The sequence below is a fragment of the Ambystoma mexicanum genome, chromosome 1p, assembly GCF_040938575.1.
Source record: "Ambystoma mexicanum isolate Mex_15411 chromosome 1p, UKY_AmexF1_1, whole genome shotgun sequence".
In the NCBI taxonomy this organism is placed as follows: domain Eukaryota; kingdom Metazoa; phylum Chordata; class Amphibia; order Caudata; family Ambystomatidae; genus Ambystoma; species Ambystoma mexicanum.
This window is the reverse complement of record NC_090921.1, coordinates 202372554-202397093: the sequence shown is the minus strand read 5'-3', so window position 1 is coordinate 202397093 and position 24540 is coordinate 202372554. Positions and strand designations below refer to the sequence as shown.

General features: G+C 42.6%; 1 protein-coding gene across 1 annotated transcript in view; it reads right to left on the bottom strand.

Moving 5' to 3' along the window:
- Positions 1–1453: 1453 nt before the first annotated feature.
- LOC138468366 (extracellular calcium-sensing receptor-like) overlaps positions 1454–24540 on the bottom strand; it is a 78087-nt gene continuing 55000 nt past the window's right edge. The window contains exons 5-8 of the mRNA XM_069608934.1: positions 22944–24032; positions 22506–22664; positions 8414–8537; positions 1454–2394 (exon numbers count right to left, since the gene is read on the bottom strand). Of these exons, the coding sequence (XP_069465035.1) occupies positions 1454–2394; positions 8414–8537; positions 22506–22664; positions 22944–24032 (2313 nt within the window). The remainder of the gene's footprint in view (positions 2395–8413; positions 8538–22505; positions 22665–22943; positions 24033–24540) is intronic.

Here is a 24540-nt window from a genome sequence, read left to right as displayed (position 1 = left end):
AGGGTTGTGATGGACCGCGTGGGCTGAGGATGCACAGGTGCAAGCATAGTCAAGGATGGAAGGTGCACGGAAGCACACGCGATTAAGGAGTGCAAGGGACCACGCAGGCCGAGGGCGCACAAATGCAACAGGCATGGATCGAAACTGCACAGTGCTCACACGATCATGGATTGTGAGGAACCTCGCAGGTTGAGGAGCCTAGGCGCGAGCGTAGCCAAGGATGCAAAGTTGTGGAAGCACACATGATCAAGGATTGCCAGGTGACACACGGGATGAGGTGCGCTGGCGCGAGCGTCGCCAAGAATGGAAGGGCACGGAAGCACACGCGATCAAGTATTACGAGGGAGCAAGCGGGCTAAAGAGGCGCAGAAGCGAGAATAGCTAAGGATGGAAGGGGAGCAGAAGCACAGGCAATCAATATTGCGAGGGACAAAGCGGACTGAGGACACGCCGTGGGTAGAGGCAAGGGTGGAAGCGGCACAGGGAGCATGTGATCAGGGATTGTGGGCGAACCACGCAAGGAGCTGACGCACGGGGGACGAGGAAGGAAGGGCAATGGTGAACTAACAAGGGGTGGGAGATCTCGCACAGAGATCTCCACAACCAGGACACTAAGTTAACCTAAGCACTGCTGAGCACTACTCACCAACTTGAAGTTAATAAACTCTTGAACCATCCGAGGTATAAAAGGTTAAGACCTCAGATGCAGATGTGTGCTGCCTTTTTCCGTAAACTATTGCATTACCAGCTAACTTCCCTAAGCACAAAACACTTAAACAATTCAAGATATACACAAATCAACCTTGATTAATGTAGTCTTTCCAGACACCAAGCACCTGGCTCTTGACTAGGCTTTGAGATGATCTCCTACGGGAGTCCCCAGACTTTTATCTAGGTCATTGTTACACACTTTGTGTTTGTGTCAGAAATTGATGTTTTTAAACAGGAATGCACTGTATTCGCTATGGTTCCTGCATTGGTTCAATGTAATACCCAGTTCTTCTTTCTGCCTTGCTCTGGAAAATAAAATGTGTTGCGAATTATCACTATAAAAAGTGAAATAAAACAAAAAAATAACAATGCCAACAATCATCTCCAATGCATTAATTTATTATTTGAATTTGGAGTCCGTGGATGTATTTCTTTAGCGTCCTTTTCCTGATGTGCTATGATGTGTTATTTTACAGTGGACAGATTTCCATAAATTTTGACAATGGACCAGGCATGATACATTTTTTAGTAGAGCTGTACCACATATACAGATGACATGAAAAAAAACAGTTCACATGAAACCTGTAAGCGTTATGATGGAAAGTACTAGAGTGCTTAAAAGGGTTCTTTAGCCAACATTTTATACAGCATTGGACCATTATTGCACAGCTTTGGCATTCAAAGTGCGAGAAGAAGGAAATCGAACAAACCACAAGACAAACTTGTGAGGAATCCAAGCGCATTAAAAAACATGTGCTTTCGAATTATCGTTGTTCTTGGGTGCCGTGGTTCTTCCCATAAGATGTTCTCTTGTGTTCATCTCCGGTCTCAACAGGATGATGAAACATTTTGGAAAAAATATACAAGACACCAAAGCAGAACTGGAAGCCAATATAGCAAAGATCTCCATGGCCACCATGTACTTGCCCTTAGTGCTCAGGTAGGCTGGAATAAATGAGATCCAGACGCTCAGGAAGGCCAGCATGCTGAAGGTGATGAATTTAGTCTCGTTGAAGCTGTCAGGCAGTTTCCTGGCGAGGAAGGCCACTATGAAACTGATTGTAGCCAGAAGTCCAAGGTATCCCAACATGCACCAGAAAGCAAAGGAAGATCCCTCATTGCATTCAACTATTATCATTCCAGGCTGAGTGCGAATATTATTCACTGAGAAAGGAGGAGAGCCAATCAACCAAGAGACACATAGAAGAACCTGAATAAAGGTACAAACACTGACAGCAATGTAGGCGAATTGAGGTCTTGCCCATCTACTTAGGTTACTGTTGGGTTTCGTTGCATTGAAGGCAATAACCACTATGATGGTTTTAGCCAAGATACAAGAGACACAAAGAGCAAATGTGATGCCAAAGGCCACCTGGCGGAGGAGGCATTTCTCTGGGGTTGGATAACCAATGAAACCAAATGAGCAGAGAAAGCACAATGTGAGAGAAAGAAGCAGGAGGTAACTGAGAGACCGGTTGTTGGCCTTCACAATGGGGGTGTTCCTGAAATTGAAAAAGAGTCCCAGAATTGCAGTTGGCATTAAAGAGCAAGGAATGCAAATTGCTGTAAGGACAGCTCCTAAAGTCTCTTCATAGGAAAGGAACTCTTTGGACTTCGGGGTGCAGTGGTTCTGTCCAGAGTTTGGCCACCAGTCCCATGGACACTTGAAGCACTCGGCAGAATCTGTTGGACAGGAAATGAATTCCATATTTTAGGCATTCCATGTATTCAGAAAGTTTATGAAATGGAACTGCAACAACCTATCTATCATTAAACAACAAAACGTAAAGCACATCGTGGCTAGTTACCAAACCTATTTTTATATAGCAAATGCATGTTTACATAAATTCTGATTTTGTGGCTACACAAACTGCTAATCAGGTCCAAAATACCACAAATCGTAGATTCTTCTTATCACAAATACTTATCACTTATCGCTTATAACCACCACTCATTTATATGTAAAATATATACTGGATTTATCTAGTAATGCTAACTCTCTATTAAAAGTGATATATGAATATTTACATACACGATTCGTAAAGTTTGGAAAGCCTCGCAAATTTGTACAAGTCTCTTAGGGGTCTCAAACCCCCCCAGAAAATTGCAGTGTGATTTCGTACTTTGCCCTTACTCTTTAAAGACATGTAGAAAAAAAAACACGCAGTTGTATTTGTTTGTATTTGTTTATTTATAAAGCGCCTTACGCCAAAGCGCTTTATAAAATTTCCACACTGCATTTGAATATTTCATTTTTCCATAGCATGGTGGTTGTGTTTCAATAGCAAATAGAAAAATGATGCTATCTCTAGCACCTGAGGGTACTTATTCTATTTTTGGCAGGCCGGCCTATTCTGAAAATAGTAAGATGAATAAACGGATGGACCTTAGATGGACCGATAGAAAAGGTAATATGCTATTAATGGAGAAAGTACTTTGGGCCTCATCACGAGTTTGGCGGTAACCCTTAAATCCGGCGGTCGCGCTATTACCGCCGGATTTAAGGGTCCGCCAAATCAGGGCTTCAGCGGATTTCTCCCCAGCTCTGAGCTGGGGGGAAATCCGCCAAAAATTTGCGCTATTACCGCCGGCAAGATATCCGCCGGCGGTAAGAGTGCGAAAATTCCCCATTGGGCCCAATGGGGAATGGGGCATTCCCGAATGGGCTCAGTGGGGAATGGGGAATTCCATTACCGACAAACCCGTGATCCAGCGCTAATACCGCCGGCGTTACCGTTCAACTCGTGATGAGGCCCTATCTCTTTACCTACCAATCCTGCTCAAACTGATTTGTAAAAATAAAGATTCAACTGAGTGTGGTCCTTATATTGTGAACTGAATTGCCAGTTCATCCCACATAGGGTCCTAAAATTTGATTTACTGTATTATGTGTTTCTTACAAATGTCTTTCTGAATGTTTTCTTTACATTTGTATGTCTGTCAGCACTTCTTCTTAGGTATAACTGCAGTGGTATGAATATTTGCTGTCCACCGTACATGTCTATCCCCAAAACAAAGATAGAAATTATTGTTGTCGCCATGCACCTCAGAGCGAAAGGGCCTTTAAGGGACTGTCACTATAAAATGTACTCTGTGTACCCATGTGTGTAGGGAGCCTTTCATAAGCAAGCACCCTCTTGGCATACATGTATGCAGGAAGCAGATCAGCACATAGTATTTGCTGCTGCGCTGCCCAACTGAAATGTGAACGTTGACTTTGCGAATAAAGTGACATGTGAAAACGCAAAAAAAGCCTCCTCATCACTTGTTTTATTTGTGCTTGATTTTTTTGTATCTGGTACCTAGATTTCTTTATGAGTTTTTAGTCTCTGCTTCCCTTACTTTATATACACGACACATTTTGCAAGCTTTAAAGAAAGCACAAGTGGATAAAGTGAACATAGAGTGGACTAAAGAAATGGAGGAAGGGTATGAGAGATTGAAAAAATCAATTTATACAGCCCCTGTTTTAGGAATTCCCAATTGTGCTGAGGAGTTTTATTTTGTTTTGCACACAAATGGGACAGTTATGACAGCAGTACTCACACAAAGGACAACAATGGCGTACAAGCCTAGAGTATATTACAGTGGGATTTTAGACCCAGTTATGAAAGGACACTTCCCTTACGAACAGTCATTGGCAGCCGCCATGTTCGTAATTGAGAAGTCTACAAGTAATGTTATGGGCTTCTCTATGACTCTATTCGTGGAGCATGCTCTGTTTGCCATTTTAGAGAAACCCAAAGGTACATTGACATCTCAGAGAGCTTCCGCCTATGAAGTAATAATTTTGATCCCAGCAATTAAAATTGCCAGATGCTAAATAATGAATCCTGCCACGTTTATAGCTGCGCAAATAGCTGGCGGCCATCATTTGTATGATTGTTCAAATAATGTTGAATTCCATGATGATGTAACTTGTGTGGAAGAAAATGCTTTGTCAGGAAGGGAAATTCTCTTTATTGATGGTTCTTCGAAAATTGATCAGACTAGTGGGGAAAGGCATTCAGACACAGCGGCAGTAAGGCACAAGTTAAATGGATAATTTGAAGTTGTAGCAAATGCAAGGCTACCGTCTCATTTTTCAGCGCAAGCAGCAGAATTGGTAGCGCTTATTGTCGTGCTCGAGAAACACAAAGGGCAGGAAGTGACGGTGTACAATGAATCCACCTATGTGACATAAACTGAATACGCAGGGCTTGCCTGTTGGAAAAGGAGGGGCTACCTTGGTGCGATGGCACTCCAGTGCGACCCGCATTCTTATTGGGCAGGCTTATTAAGGCACTACAACTCCCAGTAGCCATAGCGGTTGTTAAGTGCGCAGCTCACATGAAGCAAACAGATTTTATTTCTTGAGGAATGAAAGTTGCAGATGTAGAAGCCAAAAGGGCTGCATATTCTCCAGATATTTTGAGTTTTGACACTCCGAGCATTAAAGAGAAAGTTGTCACAGCTATGTTGATGCAAGAAGGGTTTAATAAATTGCTGATGACTCAGTTAATGGATATAAGGAAGTGCACCACAGGAAGAGCAGGAGTATGGAAACAAAGGGGGTACTCTTTATTCCCCACAGAAGCATTATGGTAAGAGGATAGCACTGGAATGCTGGTGATGCCAGTAGAATTATTAAAGGTAATGCTTGATCAGCTGCATTACCCCACACAAAGGAGAGAGTTGCTGCAAAAATTGCAGAAGACTGGTTTATTCTGAATTTCTTAGAGCACCTTGCACTATTTATAGTGAACTACATCGTGTGTCAAAGGTTTACTGCTGGGCATACACCAAGAACAATTAAAGGAGTAATACCACGACCGAATGGTCCATTTTAGCATTTGCATATTAACTATGTCGATATGCTGCAGGTTTGCAATGGATATAGGTATCTGATAGTGGTGGTGTGTCCCTTTCGCTGCTCGGGCCTCATTATTCTTAAATGCAAGCAATGGGGTCATTTAGAAATATGTTTTTATTTTCTGTTATTATTTTATTTTGCTTTTATTTATTAAACTTGAGTTTATTTTAGAAATAATACTGTGAGCAATTCTCAAATAACTTTGGAGTCGAATATCAAAATCAATAAGGTAGGAAATTGAGCTTTTGGTGAGTATTAGTGGTTCATCCACATATATCACCGTCTCATTATTCTATTCTGTTTAAACCATTCCTCCTTTGGGTGGTGGGAACAGAGACAGAAAGTGGCTGAAAGAAGAGAGAAGGAAACACAGAAGGATGGCACCAGGCCTGCATATGTGAGGAGATAAAAAACACTGAGGGTGAAGGGATTTTGAGAGAGCAAAAGACAAAGGCAGTACTTTATGGGAGGGATCACTGGGATAATTAGTGAGCAAAAAAATGTGGTTGGAGGTGATGAATGTGTGAGTAATTGGACCATCCACATGCCTGTTTTTTTTAAAAAAATTTAAATTGAATGATGGTAGATCAACCTCTGGAAAAATGTGTGGGGATAAACTGCACACATTTCCCTATGCTCACTGTACGACACACATATAGGTGCGTTACAAATGCCGAAAAAATAAATAGACCTGTTTACACTGCTTGGACACGGCCTACAGGTGCAGTCCCCCTGTCATATTTAGTTGGGATATGACAGCCAGAAGTACACCATGTCACCCCAGAAGGGGGATGGCCAAACATCCCCCCTGCCATGGCCAGCCTAATTAACTAAGAAAAGCTACATAGATCCACCATGTCCTGTTGTTGATTCATGTAGCTGGTGGTAGCATTCACATACACATCCGAGTTTAATTCAAACAGACCCAGATGGGTCTGGCTGCAGAGGCTAACAAAGGAGACAGGAAAAACCCAACACCCTTTCATATGCATTGTGTCAACCTGATGCCAGCTCCCGCATTCAGCATCGAATAACAGGAAAATGTAATGTCTGGGACAGCATGGTTACCGTAGTCTTCCCTGTAGGGAGAACCCATTCAGAAGGTAGGTATGTTGGTTTGACTCAAACAGAAAGTCTGGTCTCGCCGCAGCTTCAAGGGAGACCTGGCGCTTCAATCAGGAACCACAGAGAGCTCTATTAACCAGAGAGACCATTTGATCCACAACTGACAGGAAGATATGTTGGATTTAGTATTACACGTTTCCACCCCTTCACCTTTTCTGTTGCAAACCACTCTGGTTATGACCTCACACATACAGGAGATTGTTGGTGGGGACGAAGGTTTGGTTCATTAAGGTAGGCTAAGCCTACACCAATCACTCTGGCCTATTTGGCTTTAAAAGAGGGATGATGCCCTCTTTTGGCAGATCATCTGATGACTTTGCAAGGAGTAGCAAGAAGAACTCATCATTGGGCCCTGGCTGAAAGTACAGTCTGCCTTACATCTACCACCAGTGACAGAAGGCCAGGACCTCCAAGAGGGAAGCAAGATTCCTCCCCCTAACATCTCCCAGTAAACAAAGGACCCTCTAGCAGCATGCCCAGATATGGACTTCCTAGGTGGGAAGTGCCGGTGAGTCTCTGAACCAAACCAAGGACAAGGCAGCTGCCTGCAACACTCTCCACAGCTTTGGACGTCTGCCTTAAAGGGTGACACGAGCCCAATGAAGAAGCTATGAGACGGCCATTTTTGAGTTAGTTGAGCCCCTTGAGCTGACACCGACTGCACCACTGACTGTTGTTACACCACAGTCACTAACGGCATCCAAGACGCCTCGATCAGTATTAAATAACCGCCAACCAGCACTGAGACACTGATTCCTGACCCAGAGTCACCAGGTTTGCCTACCTGCAGCTGTCCATCCAGCTTCCCTTACCAAACTGCCTGCCGACCTGACACCCATAGCTGTCTCCCGTCTTGAACTCTGTCACAGAAGCTACAAAGCACCCTGAAACTGACTCAACCCGGCCAAGCTCCAGGAACTCCTACAGCACAAGGTACATTGTGGTTCTATCCCCCTGGTCCTTCTCCAAAGGCCCCTAGTGACATTTTATGACTCATTGCTCCCTTTGTGTTGAAAACAAGTATCCTTGAACTATCGCGATTAATTACTATACGGACTACTTTCCTGCCAGTATCCAGAGTGCATCCCATTTCCTTCTTTAAAGCTGTCTGCCCTCTGCATTCCAGGGCGGGTTGTATTTTGTAGTGTATTGGAACTGCCTGTTGGGATCATAAAAATGTAGATAGTTTTATACAACCTTGAGTGGACAGTCCCTTTTATCATTGGGTAATAAATGTATTTTTGATGTGTTTCAACTTGCCATAGAGCCACAACCTTTTGGAGATAAGCCTGCCGTTCCATTCACGTTAATAAAACTGGACACAGAGGTTTATAATTTGCTTGTGTTTTCAATCTGTTTGGATGCATTCTGGTGTACTAGAGGTGTGGGGCTGATTGATGGTTTAGAAAACGATATTCATCGCTGGTTCACTTTATCGGGAACACCCATTTTAATAAAAAACTCAGACTACATTTCATATCTAGCTTTCTCCTCAATAGCTAGTATCTTAGAATCATTATTTTAGGACATGTAATTGCAGGAATTAGCCATTTAAGTCGTTTACCATTTTAAGCAGTTTTAGGCACCCATGGTTGCCTTTCAATTAATTGTTATGAAAAAAATAACTTTTGAGATTGACCGTTGATGCATGAGCTTAAATAAGGCTCTTGTGTGATAGACCTATCTACAGACATCTACTAACCTGCAAATGTGTGATCCACTCACCTGTCCAGTTGGAAATCTCCCCCTGAGCACACGGGACACATTGGAAACAGCAGAGGGGCTTCCCTTCTATTGCAGCCTTTCTAAAGCCAGGCGCACAGCTTTGACTGCATACTGAGACGGGTTCCTAAAAAATATTTCATCAACATTAGAGATGGATAGCAGTGGGAAGAAGAGCATTGCTTTTTTAGTTTAAAGCATTCTGTTAAATATAACATCAATAAAAAGATCAGATCACCACCGTATACGTCATCAGAGCTTAACATTGCATTTAGTCAGTCAGTCAGCAAAATGTATTTAGGCTTACAATTCCAAAAAACTGTACAATAAAATATCACCAAACATTTTAAGAAAACAGTAAACAAGTGTGAAGAAAAATAGGTATGAAATAATGAAATTAATAAAACAATATACTTCTAGTTTTAAATCTCCTCTACGATAAGACAACACTGTCCATCCTACATAAATGTATTAGCCAACAATGGATAGTGCACCACAATTCTACAGAGAGCAAAATTCAAACTTCTACGTCAAGGGATTTATGTATTCTTACAGACCAAAGCCAAAGCTGAGCAAAAAATTGAAAGTGCATTTGATCTTAAATTAAAGCATTACAAAATAATCAATTGGTTGTAACCACTCTTAGTAGTAGAAAATTAAAGATTGCTTGTGTGATAAGAGAGCATTCATGGATAATTTTGGATCATGTTAACTATTTTGAAATCCAATTTGTCATTAAAATATCACGGGAGCGGTTGGAAGGTTTTGTCGACAGGAATTCCTTTGAAGTAAATTACTTCGAAGTAATTGCATATAAAAAACAAATCAAATGTTTTATTTTTTATTTTGGGTGGTTTTCTCCCAAATCCATAAAACTCCCCCTTTACCTATACTAGTTCCACGACTCTAAGCCCCTCTTAACCTCTTTTAACCCATTGCCCTCAGCCTCTAAATATGTTGATGCATTCATTTCCTTTCAATTTCGATGGAATTCCTTCAGAGTAAATCGTTCGAAGGAATTCCTGTAGGCAAAATGACAGAATATCCAATTTAGTACAATGATACCTCTAAAAATCACTTAATTTGATGACCATAATGCCATTAACAGCATTTTTATTTAAACTCTCTTTCTAATTTGTACATTAAGTCAACTTCCGCCAATAAATAGCAAACTCAGCATGGTTTATTTTCTACAGTATTAAAAACAAGCATAGGAACCAGAGAAAGGGTGCATAGAAAAACGACATTTCTATCCACATATATTACCTCACTTTGCCCCCCTACGTAAATGTTGTGTTGTGAATTTCTAATCTATGTGCATGTGGTTTAAATGCAGGCTAACATTATTTGCATCAGCATTCAGGGCATATGATATTAATAAATATTCACATTGTTTTCTGATTTTCTAATACAAGGAAAAGTACACATCCTACTACCCTTATTGTGCAACGTCAAGAGAGAGATGAGGGTTGGTTTGTATTGGGAATATTTTCCCTGGGAATAGAAATATGAATGCTAAACTCCCTTCCACTTCTCATTCACTTTTTAATGTCAGGAGTTTTTCATATGGGCAAATTACCAAGAAATTTTCCATTTAGACTATGAAGCAGTGCTACTAATTCACAATCACAAGAATTGGATTACACCTATGTATACCTGATCCTATTTAACTTTCACTTGCAAAATGCTACACCTACACATTGCTGTGAGAATTGTGCAAAACAGGGAACACTTCCCAGCACTGATGGTGTAGGTGCCGCATTTAAGGGTTACCACCCAACTCGTGATGACCCCAATGTCTCTCAATAGTTCAGCAATGGTGCCCCTCACTTGGGCTCAAGCCAAAAAAGTCTCTTTTCATCACTCAATTTCTTGGGGTACCCTTACCCTATGATTTTGCTAGCACCTTGTCAAGACTTCCCTCGGTCGGGCTCAAGTCTTCCTTTTTACACATCAAAGTTCGTAGAACATTTCACACAGACCTTCGACTGGGCTTTCATCCTTCGCCTTACCACTTGGTTACTCTGTATCCTTATCAATTCTTTTCGTATATGTTGCTTAATCTTCACTCGCGTTTCATTTTCAAACCGGTCTTTCATCCTCTCACTTGACTCACCCTGTGTGAAGTGAGGTTTGCTATTTTTCCAGCTTTATAATGTCACTCTCAGCCCTCTCAATGCCGGAGCAGGAGCTCCCCAGCGCTGTCGCCGTGTGCTGCAGGAGCAGCACACCCACCCATGAAGAGCCGTGCTGCATAGGTAAGCTCCAGGCAGAATTAGAGTCTGCCCTGAAGTCCCTCAGCGAGCATCCGATGTGCGCTCTCTGCAGCTGATGCCTGTTACCTTTTTTAAATCGTGCTACACCCTGATGTGCTCGTCTCTCCCTAGGCAGCATTTCATGCTAATGCACTGATCTAAATAACATCGGCTATTGCATTGCACACGAGGCATCCTGCCTCAAGATGGCCACCGCCATGAAAAGCACTGCTGCCTGACCACGTCCTACTGCAAGCCTGTCCTTCGTTGTTACTGATTGGCTGGCTGACCATATTTACATTTTATCCAATCTCCGGCAGGCGATCGCCGGCCCAGGAAGTAAGGCCAAGGAAAGAAGGCCACTCCCCTGACCGAGCTAAGTGAGCGTGCCGCAATGCGAACTGCTCCATGTCCCTGTGCTCTACAACACCGCGACCTGCTCACCTGCAATGCTCCCGCTTCACCAGATCCGACCTCTTTACTACTAACGGTGAGACCCTGCCCATTTCCTCATAACTGGCTGATACAGACTATTCTACTCTGTTCACCACCCCATGTCAGCACAAACACCATGATTCCTCTGACACAAACTGGATTGCCTAGCATGTCAAATCTATATGCTTTAAAACAAGCCTAATCCCCACAGTCCTCGAACCCCATTCGCTCGCTTGCCACTGCTGTTATAGCATAATAACATCCGCCCCGGTGTTACCCTCTCCTTGCCTGTTAAGGCCGTGATTCTCCAAAAATCGCTGCAACGCTACTGCCCGATTTCCTACTACTATCTTTACCCTGCATCTGTATATTCTGTACTTCCCCTGCTGCCTGTAATATCTTCTTGCGTGCATGATACACAAGTATTTGCTTCTAACCTACTGCAAGTGATATGATGTTGTTAGCATATGCACATGTATTCATGTATTGCTAGTTTAATATCATTAATTTGCACCGCTTCACTCCTGAGAACTACACACAGAGATTCAACTAATTTGTGTCCTTATTTTATACCTCCAATTGCACAACTACTACCGTATTGCCCACTCTGTGTCCCTCCCAATCTGCATTTCACTTATTGTTTACCCATCCTGCTAGTACTAATCGCTGACAACTGAGAACAGAACCTGGTACACGAACTGTCAGCCTACTATATCACTAGCCTTGTAAATCTATACAGTGTCTTTAGTACTAGCGCTCTAGCTATTAAATGCAATGTTATTTGTTATGCTTAGATTTACCTTAAATATTATACTGTATCTATATTGCACAAATGTATTACAGTAGAACTCACACGTCAACACCACCACATCAGCGGACCACACCTAACTTCACCTTCTCCCTCTTTCTCATCACTCTCACCTTCTGGGCAACATGCAGCATGCCCCCCTCACACACTGACCTCATACCACCACCTGGCCCCTATCCCACTGCACGCTAAACCGACAGCTGCTCTCACAACACCACACTGACTGGACAAGCCCACCTCCACAACAGGCTCTGCCGACTCAGAACTCGCACCAAGCATCACAGCACCTTCCACAGCACCCCACTCGCCAGCCTCTTTAGGAACAGCAGACTTAGCGCTTGTACACCCACACAATGCACCAACCTACACCCCCTACACCACACACGCCACCCAACCCTCCACTCTCCCCACCCAACAAACACCATTCACCTCCACACACACCCGCTACACTGCCACCACCAACACCCACAAACAACATCAGACACCTAAACACACTAACCTTAAATGCGCTCTCCTCAACGCCTGCTCTGTCCCTGCCCATACCATTGAAATCAATGACCTCATCACCTCCAACAAACTAGATCTACTAGCCATATCCGAAACCTGGCTCCATGAAGCTTCCAGCCCTTCCATTTCTCTCGCCCTCCCCCCAGGATACACCATCCTGAGACAGGACTGCAAGACATCTAAAGGCAGAGGTGTAGCCCTTATCTACAAAAAAAACCTCTGCATTAGAATATGCAACCAACAATGGGAAAACAATGCCTATCTCCTCACTGCCAAGCTCTCACTCCCTCCTAATTGTACCATAAACATCAATATTACTTACAGGCCGCCAGGATCTCCCTCAGACTACCAGAATCAACTCCTGCAAATCATAGGCAACATCCTCAAAAGTTCCACTAAAACCATTTTACTCAGTGACCTAGACTTAGGACTTCTTGACCCTAAGGACAAAACAGCCGCATCCCTTGCCAAAGAACTCACCCATCTAGGGTTTGAACACAAAGTCACAGCTCCCACTCATTGTAAAGGCCGAATCATTGACTGGATCGCTGACCATAACTGCTCATCATCCATCACTGACATCCTAGCCCTCCCATGGACAGATCACCACTATATACAATTCTCTATTCCCATCACGGCCACACACAAGACTCTCATTCATGCCCTGCGGCTAACGTCAGCAGCTATAAAAATCTCACTAAAACCAACCTCACCCCATTTCTCAATATCCCTGGATTCAAATCACTGTTCAATAATGACCCCACCTTTCTCGCCAAAACCTGTGCCTTTGTCCTCACCCAAGCCAATGAACCATAGCACCCCCAGAAAAAAAAGAAAATAAATCCATGCACTCCAACTCTTGGTTCACAGAAGAACTATCAGCTCTCAGCATCAAGAAACGTAAAGCCCTAACCAAGTGGCAGTCAGCGCCCAACCAATCCTCTCTAGAGGAATTCAAATAAATCTCCTCCACTTATAAAATATCCATCTACCATGACAAATCAGAATCCTACAATCAAAGAATCTGTAAAGCCAACTCTAAATCAAGAGACATTTTTTCTATCTTTAAAGAGCTCACCACACCTATTTCTAGCCCAGATGAAATCATTAAGGATGAAGCTTGGTGCTCCACTATCCAGACCGCCCTCCTCAACAAAGTTAAAACACTCCAAAACAGAATAGCATCTCAGCGCAAGGCTCTCCTGAATAAAAACTCCCCCCAACCACCATCCTATCACATGCCACCCCCTCAAAGTCCTCTTTTCGTCTTCAGAGACGTCACAGAACTAGAAGTCACAGACCTTCTAAAAAAAATCAAACCAACCACATGCAAAGGGGACATCTGCCCTCCAACCATTATCAAAGAATGCACAGATTCACTGGTACCTATCATTACTGCATTCATTAACTCCTCATTTTGATCAGGCATCGTACCACAATGCCTAAAAGAAGCATGGGTTTGCCCGCTACTAAAAAAGCCCTCCCTTGACCCCACCTTGCCTAATATCTATTGCCCTATCACTGCTGTCCCCTTCCTCCTCAAAATCCTAGACAAAGCCACCCATAACCAAATCCAGCACTATCTGGAAACTTACGCCATCCTGGGCAGAAGACAATCAGGCTTCTGCAAGGGCCATGGCACAGAAACCGCCCTCCTAGACTTAAAGAATCAAATCACCAAAATAATGGGCACTAGTAAACCTGCCCTCCTGCTTCTCCTCGATCTCTCCACCACGTTTGATCTTGTGGACCATAACATCGTCACCTCCCACCTTTCCAACGCTGCACACGTCTCGCACAAGGCCAGCACCTGGATAACTTCCTTCCTAGAAGGAAGAGCCATGAAAGTATACTCTGACCTGGCCAATGCATCCTCTGATACCATCGACTGTGGAGTCCCTCAGGGATCATGCACTGCACCCACCCTTTATAACCTGTTTACCAAACCTCTCTTACACTAACTATGCCAAAGACACCCAAGTCCTCCTCCCCCTCACTGGAGATTATATCCAAGACACAGAAGCCATCTTTCAGATATAAGCCACCATACAAACTTGGATGGCCATCAATGGCCTCTGTTTAAAGGGGGATAAAACCAAGGCCATCATCCTAGCCCCAAAGGAAATTTTAGCCAAACGTGGCCCTGAATACTCCCACTTCACCATTGACAACACAAACATTCTGGTAGCCGCATCTGTGAAGACCTTAGGAGTCTACTTAGACTCCACACTCTCAATGACGAAACAGGTCAGCGCCATCTCCTCCGCATCCGCGCTCACCACCAAACTCATCTATGCCATAAAACCCTTCCTACCCTCCCATAATAGCCTCTCCATTGCCAGGGCTACCATAGGAGCGAGACTAGACTACTGCAATGCCCTCCTAGCAGGCACCTCAACCAAAAACCTCAACAAACTCCAAATGGTGCAAAATAACGCGCTCCGCGCGGCCCTGCACATACCTAAATTTGACCATGTATCCCAAGCGAGATGAAATGCACACTGGCTCCCAGTAAAGGAAAGTATCAATTTCAAAATCCTAACCATTACTCATAAATGCATCAATCTAGCCGCACCTACTTACTTATCCGAAACCATACTCAAGAACTCCTCCGACTGTCCCAAAAGAAGCCTTCATACTAACCAACTCCGAATATCCACCATAAGAAGAGCCAAAGCTGGCGGCATTGGCTTCCCCCACATTGCACCTAAGCTTTGGAACACCCTTCCCAACTCACTCAGAGCAGAACCCTCCCTGTTTTCCTTTCACAAATCACTTAAAACTACACTATTTACCTCTTTAACTCTCTACTTCCGCATACACAATTTCCACCTCACCTCACACCTCAAGATTGACTGTATCACTCCATGTCTGTATCCCTACTATGTCTTGCAAAAATGTCTCTGTAATGCAAAAATTGATGTAACCACCTTGCCCTCCACTGTAACCAGCAAGCTTGTCATCTCTGTAACAAAGCCACGATGCCCCCGGGCTGTTGTGCGCTTTAAAAATACAAATAAATAAATAAATACATGAATAAATAAATAAATAAGTCAAGGCTGTGGCTCTCTCAATCTGCTGGTACCTCCCCACCTCCACCGTTCACCTGAGAGGGCAGCTGTCAACCTTATGGCATGGGATACAATAGTCTCTTTCCAACTGGGCTGGCTCTCATAACCTTCTTGGCCTCTTGGACTTCTCGCATTCTGGCAAATAAGGGTCTTTCAATTGCAGCCTCTCTCTCCTGGTTCTTTGACCGCTCGCTCTCCTTCTTCTGGTCAGCCACCTCTCTGGATGAGCAGCTCCTTCATGCCCTTTTCCTTGCTCTATCGGTCCAGTTCACACTTCCACAGGTCTCCCTCGGCCGGGTCTCGGACATGTCTGCCACTTTAGTCCAGTATTCACGGTAAACCTCCCACAGACAGGCTCAGTGTCATGCATCGCTATTCCATATGGAAAAAAATGGAAACACCAAAGATAGCCCTGTGCATCCTCCTTCCAACATGGCTACGAATAGGTACTCAATTCCCATTCACCCTTGCTCTGCCTGGTTGTTTTCATCATGGCCGCTGTTTTGGTCAACCTCTCTATTTTCAAATATATTTTCAAATACACACTGTCAATTTCACTCAGCGCATTTCTTCAACCTTGACTACACGCCTTGCGACAGATTTTCCACTAAAACCTTTCTTCCTTCCCTTTTCACCGATTCTTGCCTTTATTGTGTCTTTCTCCCGCGTCTTCCTTCCCCTTTGGTCATTCCAACTCTGCAGTTTTGAACTGCTGAGCACAACGTTTCCTCTGTTCCATTTTTACCAGAATGGAAAGATTTTTCTCTCACGCTTTTCATTCAAACTACGGCTTCAGTTACCTACTCAATATGTACCTCATTCTTACAGAATTGGATCGCTTCTACTATCTCACTCCTACAAACTCTACTTTCTGCGACATTACCGTTGCATGTTGCTTGACAGAAAGTTGCCTCCAGTATTGTCAACCATATTTCTAACTTTGAAGTTCAAAGCAGCATTGAAGTACTTCCTTTTTCTCTTCTATTACTCATTCACTTTTCTGGACTCTCCCTTAATACCTCACTGGTGTGTTCATATACCAATTGCATATGCTGAAAAACTGGCGCTTTCCACTAAAGCACCATTTAACTGCTTCTAACACCTGGAATAAGTGTCCTGGCAACATTCTACGGGATTTCTTCCCCAGTTGGGTTTCCTGGGCCTTACCCGTGTCTCTGTTACACAATTCAAGAGAAAGGATTAGAGTCAGGAAACCTCCCCATATTATCACAAAACTGCTTTCCCGCAGGTAAGGGTTCCGTGAACCAACCCATGTTAAAAGTGCTTATTAAATTTTGCTTAATATTATATGTCGTAACAGAAAGCAACACATATCAAAATTGATCAACAGGTCCACCAATTGATGGTTGGAATGCAAAATCTGACCACTGTAATACAACATCTCAAAGCAGACAATGCACTCTTGAAAGAAATTGTGACATACCCTCCCTCACTTTTTGACATTCCTCCGTGCGCACTACCCGGTAGGAAATTTGACGGGAACCCTAAAAAATTCTGAGAATATCTTGACTCTTGTAATGTACAGTTTTCTTTTAAACCAGCCTATTTTCCCGCAGAAAGAATCAAGGTGGGATATATGATATCAAACCTTGAGGGAGTTGTGCTAGCCTGGGACAACCCATTAGTCACCACTAATAATCCCATACTTGATTCATATACATGATTCACAAATAGTATCCGAGCTATGTTGGGTAGACAAGAAAATGTCATCTCAGCCCAAGAACATCTATTAGACTTCAAACACGGTTCAATGGACACCTTAACATTTATTACACAGTTTAAACAAATGGCCCATGAAACTGCGTGGTCAGATGATGCGCTGAATACTTTATTCAGAAGAGGACTTAATGAAGAACTTAAAAACAAGGTTTCAAGAATGCCTCATCTAGGTAACTTAGCTGCGATGTTCACATTAGTGATTCAGTTAGATTATCGCATACAAGAACGGCATGCTGAGAAACGAAAAATACCACGATCCTCTGAAGGAGTCCGATTTAGTTCAAAATCAAATAAGGAGGACGAACCATGCAATTAGTAGCCACCATAGAACCATTACCCCCTGAAGAGAGGTCTAGACGCTGCAATTTAGGGTTATGTATGTACTGCGCAGCTAAAGATAGCAAACTTAAGGATTGTCCCCTAGTTCCTCCCAGACGTTCGGGAAACACAGCCTCCCGGTCATAAAGGGGACTATGGCTGGGGAAGGAGCTTTAAGTTCCCCTACTCCTACCAGGATGGTTGTTGTTAAATTATCTTTAAGATTTACCAATCAGATCCTAGAAAACTTTCCAGCCTTAATCGATTGTGGTGCCGTTGGAATATTCATTGACGATGAATGGGCTCAGAAGTATCAAATACCACGCAGACCCCAATATACCTATGTAACCATCTTCCTACTCACAAGAGTGGAAACTTGTTGGATCTTATTTTCTCTGAGCCAGAAATGGTCACTAGTTGTATCCCGATCCCTGTGACCTGGTCAGATCACTTCCTGATTCCGGTTTTGGTTTATGTCCTCTTGCTCCCCCAGAGGTTTCTCATGCCATACAGCTCCGTAGAAGGTGGCATAAGCTTGATTCAGCTGAGAAATCCAAACTTTTTTCGGAGGAATGTCATGTTCTCACGGAAAAGGGGCTGGATCCTTTGTGCTCCTTTCTTAACTCTCTGGAGCTAGTGGCTGATAAAGCAGCCCCGAATCTTCCTTGCCTTGGTAGGTTGAAGCCCTCTGAGGCCTGGTATTCCCCAAACTCAGGTTACAGAAGTGGGTATGTAGACGCCTGGAATGGCAGTAGCGACCGAACTACGAGATACATTCTCGTAGCCAATATAAGCAAGCAGTCCTTCTATATCATCAGCTGATCCGTGATGGCAAGGCTAAATACTATGCTTCGAGAATCACTGAAGCAGCATGTGCTTCTCGTGAGCTTCGTAGAGTGGCTAAAAAGATTTTGACTTGCCTGTGGGGAACTCTGTTCCGCCTCGGGATGCCCAGGCTAGGTTCAACGAAATCAGCACCTTCTTTTCTGAAAAAATTCTTGTGATTCGTAAAGGCATTGAGGATCAGAAATTAGTAGGGAATATGGTGCTTAACGGTCTGAGTAGTAATTCAGCCCCTATGGTTGGGGCTAGGATCTTTAAATGGGAGCCCATTGATGAAACATCCATTCAGACTGTGCTTGTTGGACTGAAATCGGCCACACATTGTGATGCGGTTCCCCTTCGCATCCTGAAAACCCTCACTCAGTGAGCCTTGAGTCTGTTGACAACTGCTATACAGCATTCTTTTCTACAGACTCTGTCCCTGATGCTTTAATTTATTTATTTATTATAATGTGATACAGTTTAAACATATTTTTTTAAACTTTACACATCTGATAAACAATCTTGATGCAAAATGTTATTTACAGTTCTTACTTAATAATTAATACATCAATTGATTAAATAACGCATAATCAGTTCACCTAGCTTTCTAATGTAATTATAAAGTACTTCATAAGTGCAATAGTGGGTAAAAGAAGAAAACGAATAAATTAATCAGCCAATCATTCAATCTTAAAATGCATAAAACAGAAGAAAATACTTCGTCTTAACTAAGATAGATAAGTAGAATCAAAAAGAGACTTATATACCTCCTGCTAATCATTGTCACTAATTTGTTTTCTTGCAATATTCCAGATGTTAAAAAGTGCAATATGGAGCTTCGGATTAAGTGTATTAATGCCATAGTACCAGAACTCATTAGATCTCATATGTACAATGTTATGTACGTAAATTCCAAGATATTTGGAATAATAATGAGTCATTATTGGGCACTGAGTTAACACATGTCTTTCAGTCTCAGGATTAGTTACAATACCACATAATCTACAGTTTCTCGATCTCGAGACACATTATTCCAAGGTCGATTTGCTAAGGTAGGTAAGCAATTAATACGCATCAGTAAAATAAAGTGTCTCAGCGCAGGGGAAGGGAGATTAAGATACAGTTGACTCTTCTTAAAGGTGTAAGGAACATAAGTCACAAAACTATAACTACTTAATGAAGCCAGATGCGCGTAATTCTCCAGCTAATCCCAGAGCGAGATAGACTTCTGAAGATGGTAAAACATTGTTTGGTTGTCTTGGTCCCAAGTAGGGGACCAGCCGCTTACCTCACTAAGGATTAACATATCCTTCTCCAGTTTAGATTGCTTATTACTCTTCATGGCCTCATTTGCGCATTTCAGAAGAGGATTAGTAGGATTGCTCTTAATCTTAATGTATAACTCGGCTCTCTTATGCAGTACTAAAGATTTTAAGGATAGAAGTCCCAATTCAAGTTGCAATATTCCCATCGGTATACATTGAGGAAGGCCTAGTATACGTCTCCAGAATTTCCCCTCCAATATCTGAAGCCGTTCTAAATTCATGTTGTTCAATGCTTCAAGACTATATATAACCATAGGTATAAAGCACTGAACATAGAATTGTCTTGCACCCCAAATAGAGTAACCACTTTGCTCCTGAGTATATCTGCATATCAAGGCGTTAAGCTGAGCTGCTTTAACCTTTTGTGCCTGGATGCAGAGTGTATGATTCCCCCTACTATCAAACTCTACTCCTAGATATTGATATGAGTGTGTGTATTTAATTTCAAAAATACCTACACGCATAGCAGGGCATGCTACTTTACTGGCTGTAAACAGTAGTACTTCAGTTTTGTTCTGATTTATGGTTAATTCATTGGCCTCTGCATACTGCCATAGTCTGACAGCTGACCTCTGGAGACCACTAAAAGTGTGATCAAATATCGCAATATCATCGGCGTAAGACAAGATCGTGCACCTAGTCTTGCCGACTTTTCAGGGGGCAATTCCATACACCCCGAAAATATTCGGGTATGTCTGAGACAAAAAGATTATACAACAGGGGAGCAGTAACGCAGCCCTGTTTAACACCCCTATGCTGTATAACTGGAGGTGTTAGATTGCCCAGGGTATCAAGACGTAACTGTACCGTGGTGTTTGTATGAAGAAGCTCTAGGTAATAGATCAAAGAGGGGGGACAGAACCAACTTTTAAGCTTATGCCACAGCAATGCTCTATTAACTGTGTCGAAAGCAGCCCTAAAATCGACATAGAGAGCATAAAGAGGTGGATTATTAGGGACCAGTGCTTGATTCCGAAGAGAATCCATAACTAGCAAGTTTTGAGCCGTTGAGTAGGCCGGTCTAAAGCCACACTGAAAGTGGTCTAAAATCCCCATTTTTTCTACCCATGCTTGTAGATTTTTTAATAAAAAAGCGGCAAACAGTTTTCCAGTGATGTCAAGCATTGATAGTAGACGGTAATTAGCCAGGTCCAGTCTGTTACCCTTTTTAAAGACTGGTATCAAAATGGCCCTTTGCCATGAAATCGGAATTGTACCATCTGCCATCACTTTTTCAAACAATATCTTCATTAAGTTTGCCCAGAATGAAGGATTGCTCTTTATGACTGCGTTGGACAGCCCATTAGGGCCCGGTGCTCCTGACGCTTTTAGATTCTTAATATTGCTTAATAGATCCTCAATGGTAACAGTAAAAGGGGAGAATACAGGAGAGATATGACCAGGCGACTCTACAAATCCAACATCACAATTGTTACGATTTTCAAGAAAAGAAACCCATTCCTGCCCACCTTTTGGGTTCAACATAGGGGTACTCCTTTACTCTTTGCTCCACTTAAAATAGCCCAAATATTACGGGAGTTTCTAGAGCAGAGCACGGTCACTGTTTTACTCCAATTGCCCAGTTTAAGATTTTTTTATAATATTTTAGCTAGGTATGGTATTTATTTTTCAGCTTTCTGATATTGAGGACAATAACGTTCGAGGAATAATTAGTAGTCCTAAGTTTCCGAATATCTCCCCTAAGTTTTCGTTTCGCATCGCAAATTATCTTATCAAATGGGGAATGGGAGGACTTATCCTTCACTGTCTGAGGGCGTCTACTCATAGCATGCTGGCCCGAAAAACTAACTATCCAATTTTCGATTTCTTCGGCCGCCATGGAACCTAATTCTGATACAATATCTATGTTCCATTGGCCCGTTACCCTACGAGCCTTAAGTATATTATTATCAGACCAGATAATCCGACTAGCAGGATAGTTTCCAGTTAATTCACCAGTGTAGGTATTCCCAGAGATAGAAGGTGAAGCATCAAAAGTTAATATCAGTGGATTGTGGTCACTCCATGGATTCTGAGTGACTACCATGTCATAGATCACAGAAGCAACTTCGCACTGGTAAAAATGTAGTCAATTGCACTCTGATACGGTCCCTGATGCCAGGTGCTCTTTCCAGGTCTGTCACTATGGGTTTGACCATTCATAATTTACAGGTCCCAACATTTGAAAAATAATCGCCAATATTCACCCTCAGCGTCCTCTTTAACGGTCTCCATTCTGCTGCATCGGTATAGGCGATTGTTGTTGGTCGTTCCCCCATCGCCAGTGATATAACAGTTAAAATCACCAGCACATATAACAAAGTTAGAGCCGGTGGTTCTTCTCCATTTACTAATTAAATCGTGCAGTGCCTCTTGAATCAAATCTCGATGTTTAGCACCAGGGGGGTTGTAAATATTAATAATAAGTACTTTTACCAATGTAGTGTCCATCTCTACTACCACTTCAATTGCACAGATATAATCCTCATAGTTGGTACTTATTCTTATACTGGGGATGATATTCTTCACTCCAATCATTAATCCACCATAGGGGCGCCCCCTAGGACCTTTTTTAGCTTAACAGTGATATATAGTATAGCCATCGATAAACATAGGTGTCACATGCCAAGTCTCCTGGAATAGAAAATAATCTTGTGCATCAATTAGCGAAAGAGAGCCATTGGTGGTAAGAAGATGGGTAAATCCACAAGTGTTCCAAGACAGAAGAGAGCAAGTTCATTGATTCTGAAGAACCGTTGGAAGTGAATCTGCCAGCCATTTTAAAGTATTCTGGATATCACTTAATTGTACCTTGTTGCCCGTAGGAAGATTTGGTATTGTAGTCTGATTAGACTTCCTAGACTTATCTGCACTTGGAATCAGTGGATCCACATCTTCTTTATTTACATCAACCCCTAGGCCCACTTGTGATGGACTAAATTTATGAGCGCAAATCAATTCAATGGTATCCTGTAATTCACAATGTAATGCAGTAACATTGGGATTAGACACTCTGAGACGTTGCACAAAGGAAAAGTCTTTACAATGTATAACTCGCAGTTGTGGAATTAAGTGTAATTTTGCCAATACTTGCGATCTGGTCAGCCATTTATTTGCAGTCTTTTGATTTAAGTTTTTAATAATGCATATTTTTGGTTCAGTGCAATTTATTTTAATGTTTTGTTTCGAAACTGGTGGAGACTTCAATAAATGTTTGTCTTTCCTTTGAGGGGTAGAATAAGCATTTACTTCTTCTGAATAAGTAGAGGATCCAGGATCTTGATCGTTACTACTAGCATACGAAAGATCATTAGATTTATCAGTTAACATCCAACTAGTTAGTGTACCTGCTTGTATGTTCTGATGCTTCTTTGATCTACGTGCTCTTTTTCGTGCTTTTCTAGATTTCATTGGCCCGGGTGCAGTAGCTGGGAGCGGGGAGGCTATGATCAAAGGAGCTTTTTGGTTCTCTAACCGTTTGATCAGTCTTTGTTGCTTCCTGGACACAGGAACCTCCTTTTTCTCCACAGGTTCAACTTCTTGGCTGGTAGGAAGAACTTCAGTTATAGAATTTTCTTCAGAAACTGCTAGTTCCGGGTGAGGAGTGTCTTGTAGAATTCTTGGGTCCGGGAGACCAAGGTGCAAGACCGTGTTAACATGGATTCTACCACAAAGTTTAAGAAGAATTTTTAAGGCAAATTGCATAGTAGCCATCGAAGCTTGGAGTTCAGCAATTGAAGCTGCTTGCGTGTGAGGAGTAGCTTTTCCTCTGATTTCATCTGCCGCTACTGACCCCTCTAGATCAATATACAGGTTGGGTGAAGCCGATAATCTGTCCCTTCCTGAAACAGGTGGTTGAGTATCAGAGGGAGGTAACAATAAGTCTCCAGCTTGAGAGGGAGTTATACCTCCATTTGTTATCCGATCTTGGGGGGTAGTGAGTGATCCTGTAGATGTCTCAGCTGGACATAATACCTGAACTTCGACTAGCTGACCACCATTATTGTCTGCACCACCACCTCCTGGTTGAGGGGTCATTGATTTTTGGATAGAAAGGCACAGATTCAGCAGCGAGTTATTATCGATATCCTCATAGTTAGAAACCTCCATTAACTGAGTCCCATTAAAATTGCTTGGCTCTCCTAGCGGTTCCATAGCAGGTGTGTTTATTTTAGGTGGAATTTTTTTTAACAGTGCCTGTATGGTCCCTTTGTCAAAATGCTCCCCCTCCTGAGCAAGCTTAGTGTCTTTAACAACGGGCACATAATTTTCCTTAGTACTGTTGCCCTTCCTTAAATTATATTGGGATTTGGTGGTTTTGGATTTTGCCATTTTAAGCTGATTAAACGTTAAAACTAACCAGGATCAAAGACGGTATTAACACCTCCATAGTCTCCTGATTACAATTAAATAAGAAAACAAGGCAGTAAGAGCTTTCAATGCTCGCAGTACTGCAACCAAGTTAAAATGCAATGAGCATAAATAACGTAATAGTACACAGCAATTCCGGCCACCCTAATCTCTAGGTAATGGTGCCAGTGATTACTGAAGTACTATGTATGGAAATATCCACAGTGCTAATAGAAAAAAAACAATTCTCACTGTTTTGAATCAGTGTTATAAATACTATCCACCATAAGTAATGCATTCCAAGTGCCTCGTAAAGCAGGAGGTAAAGCAGGGCGTATATTCTGAGCTTACCCTTAATCAGTGGCTCAACTGAGCTCAGGGACTGCGGAGCACCGCTGTCCACAGGCAGTGCTCAATGCTCTTCCGAGTGCCCCGCAAGCCGGCCTCACGTGTTTTTCAGGCTCCCGGCTCCTAGTTCCCGCGGCTCCCATGGCCC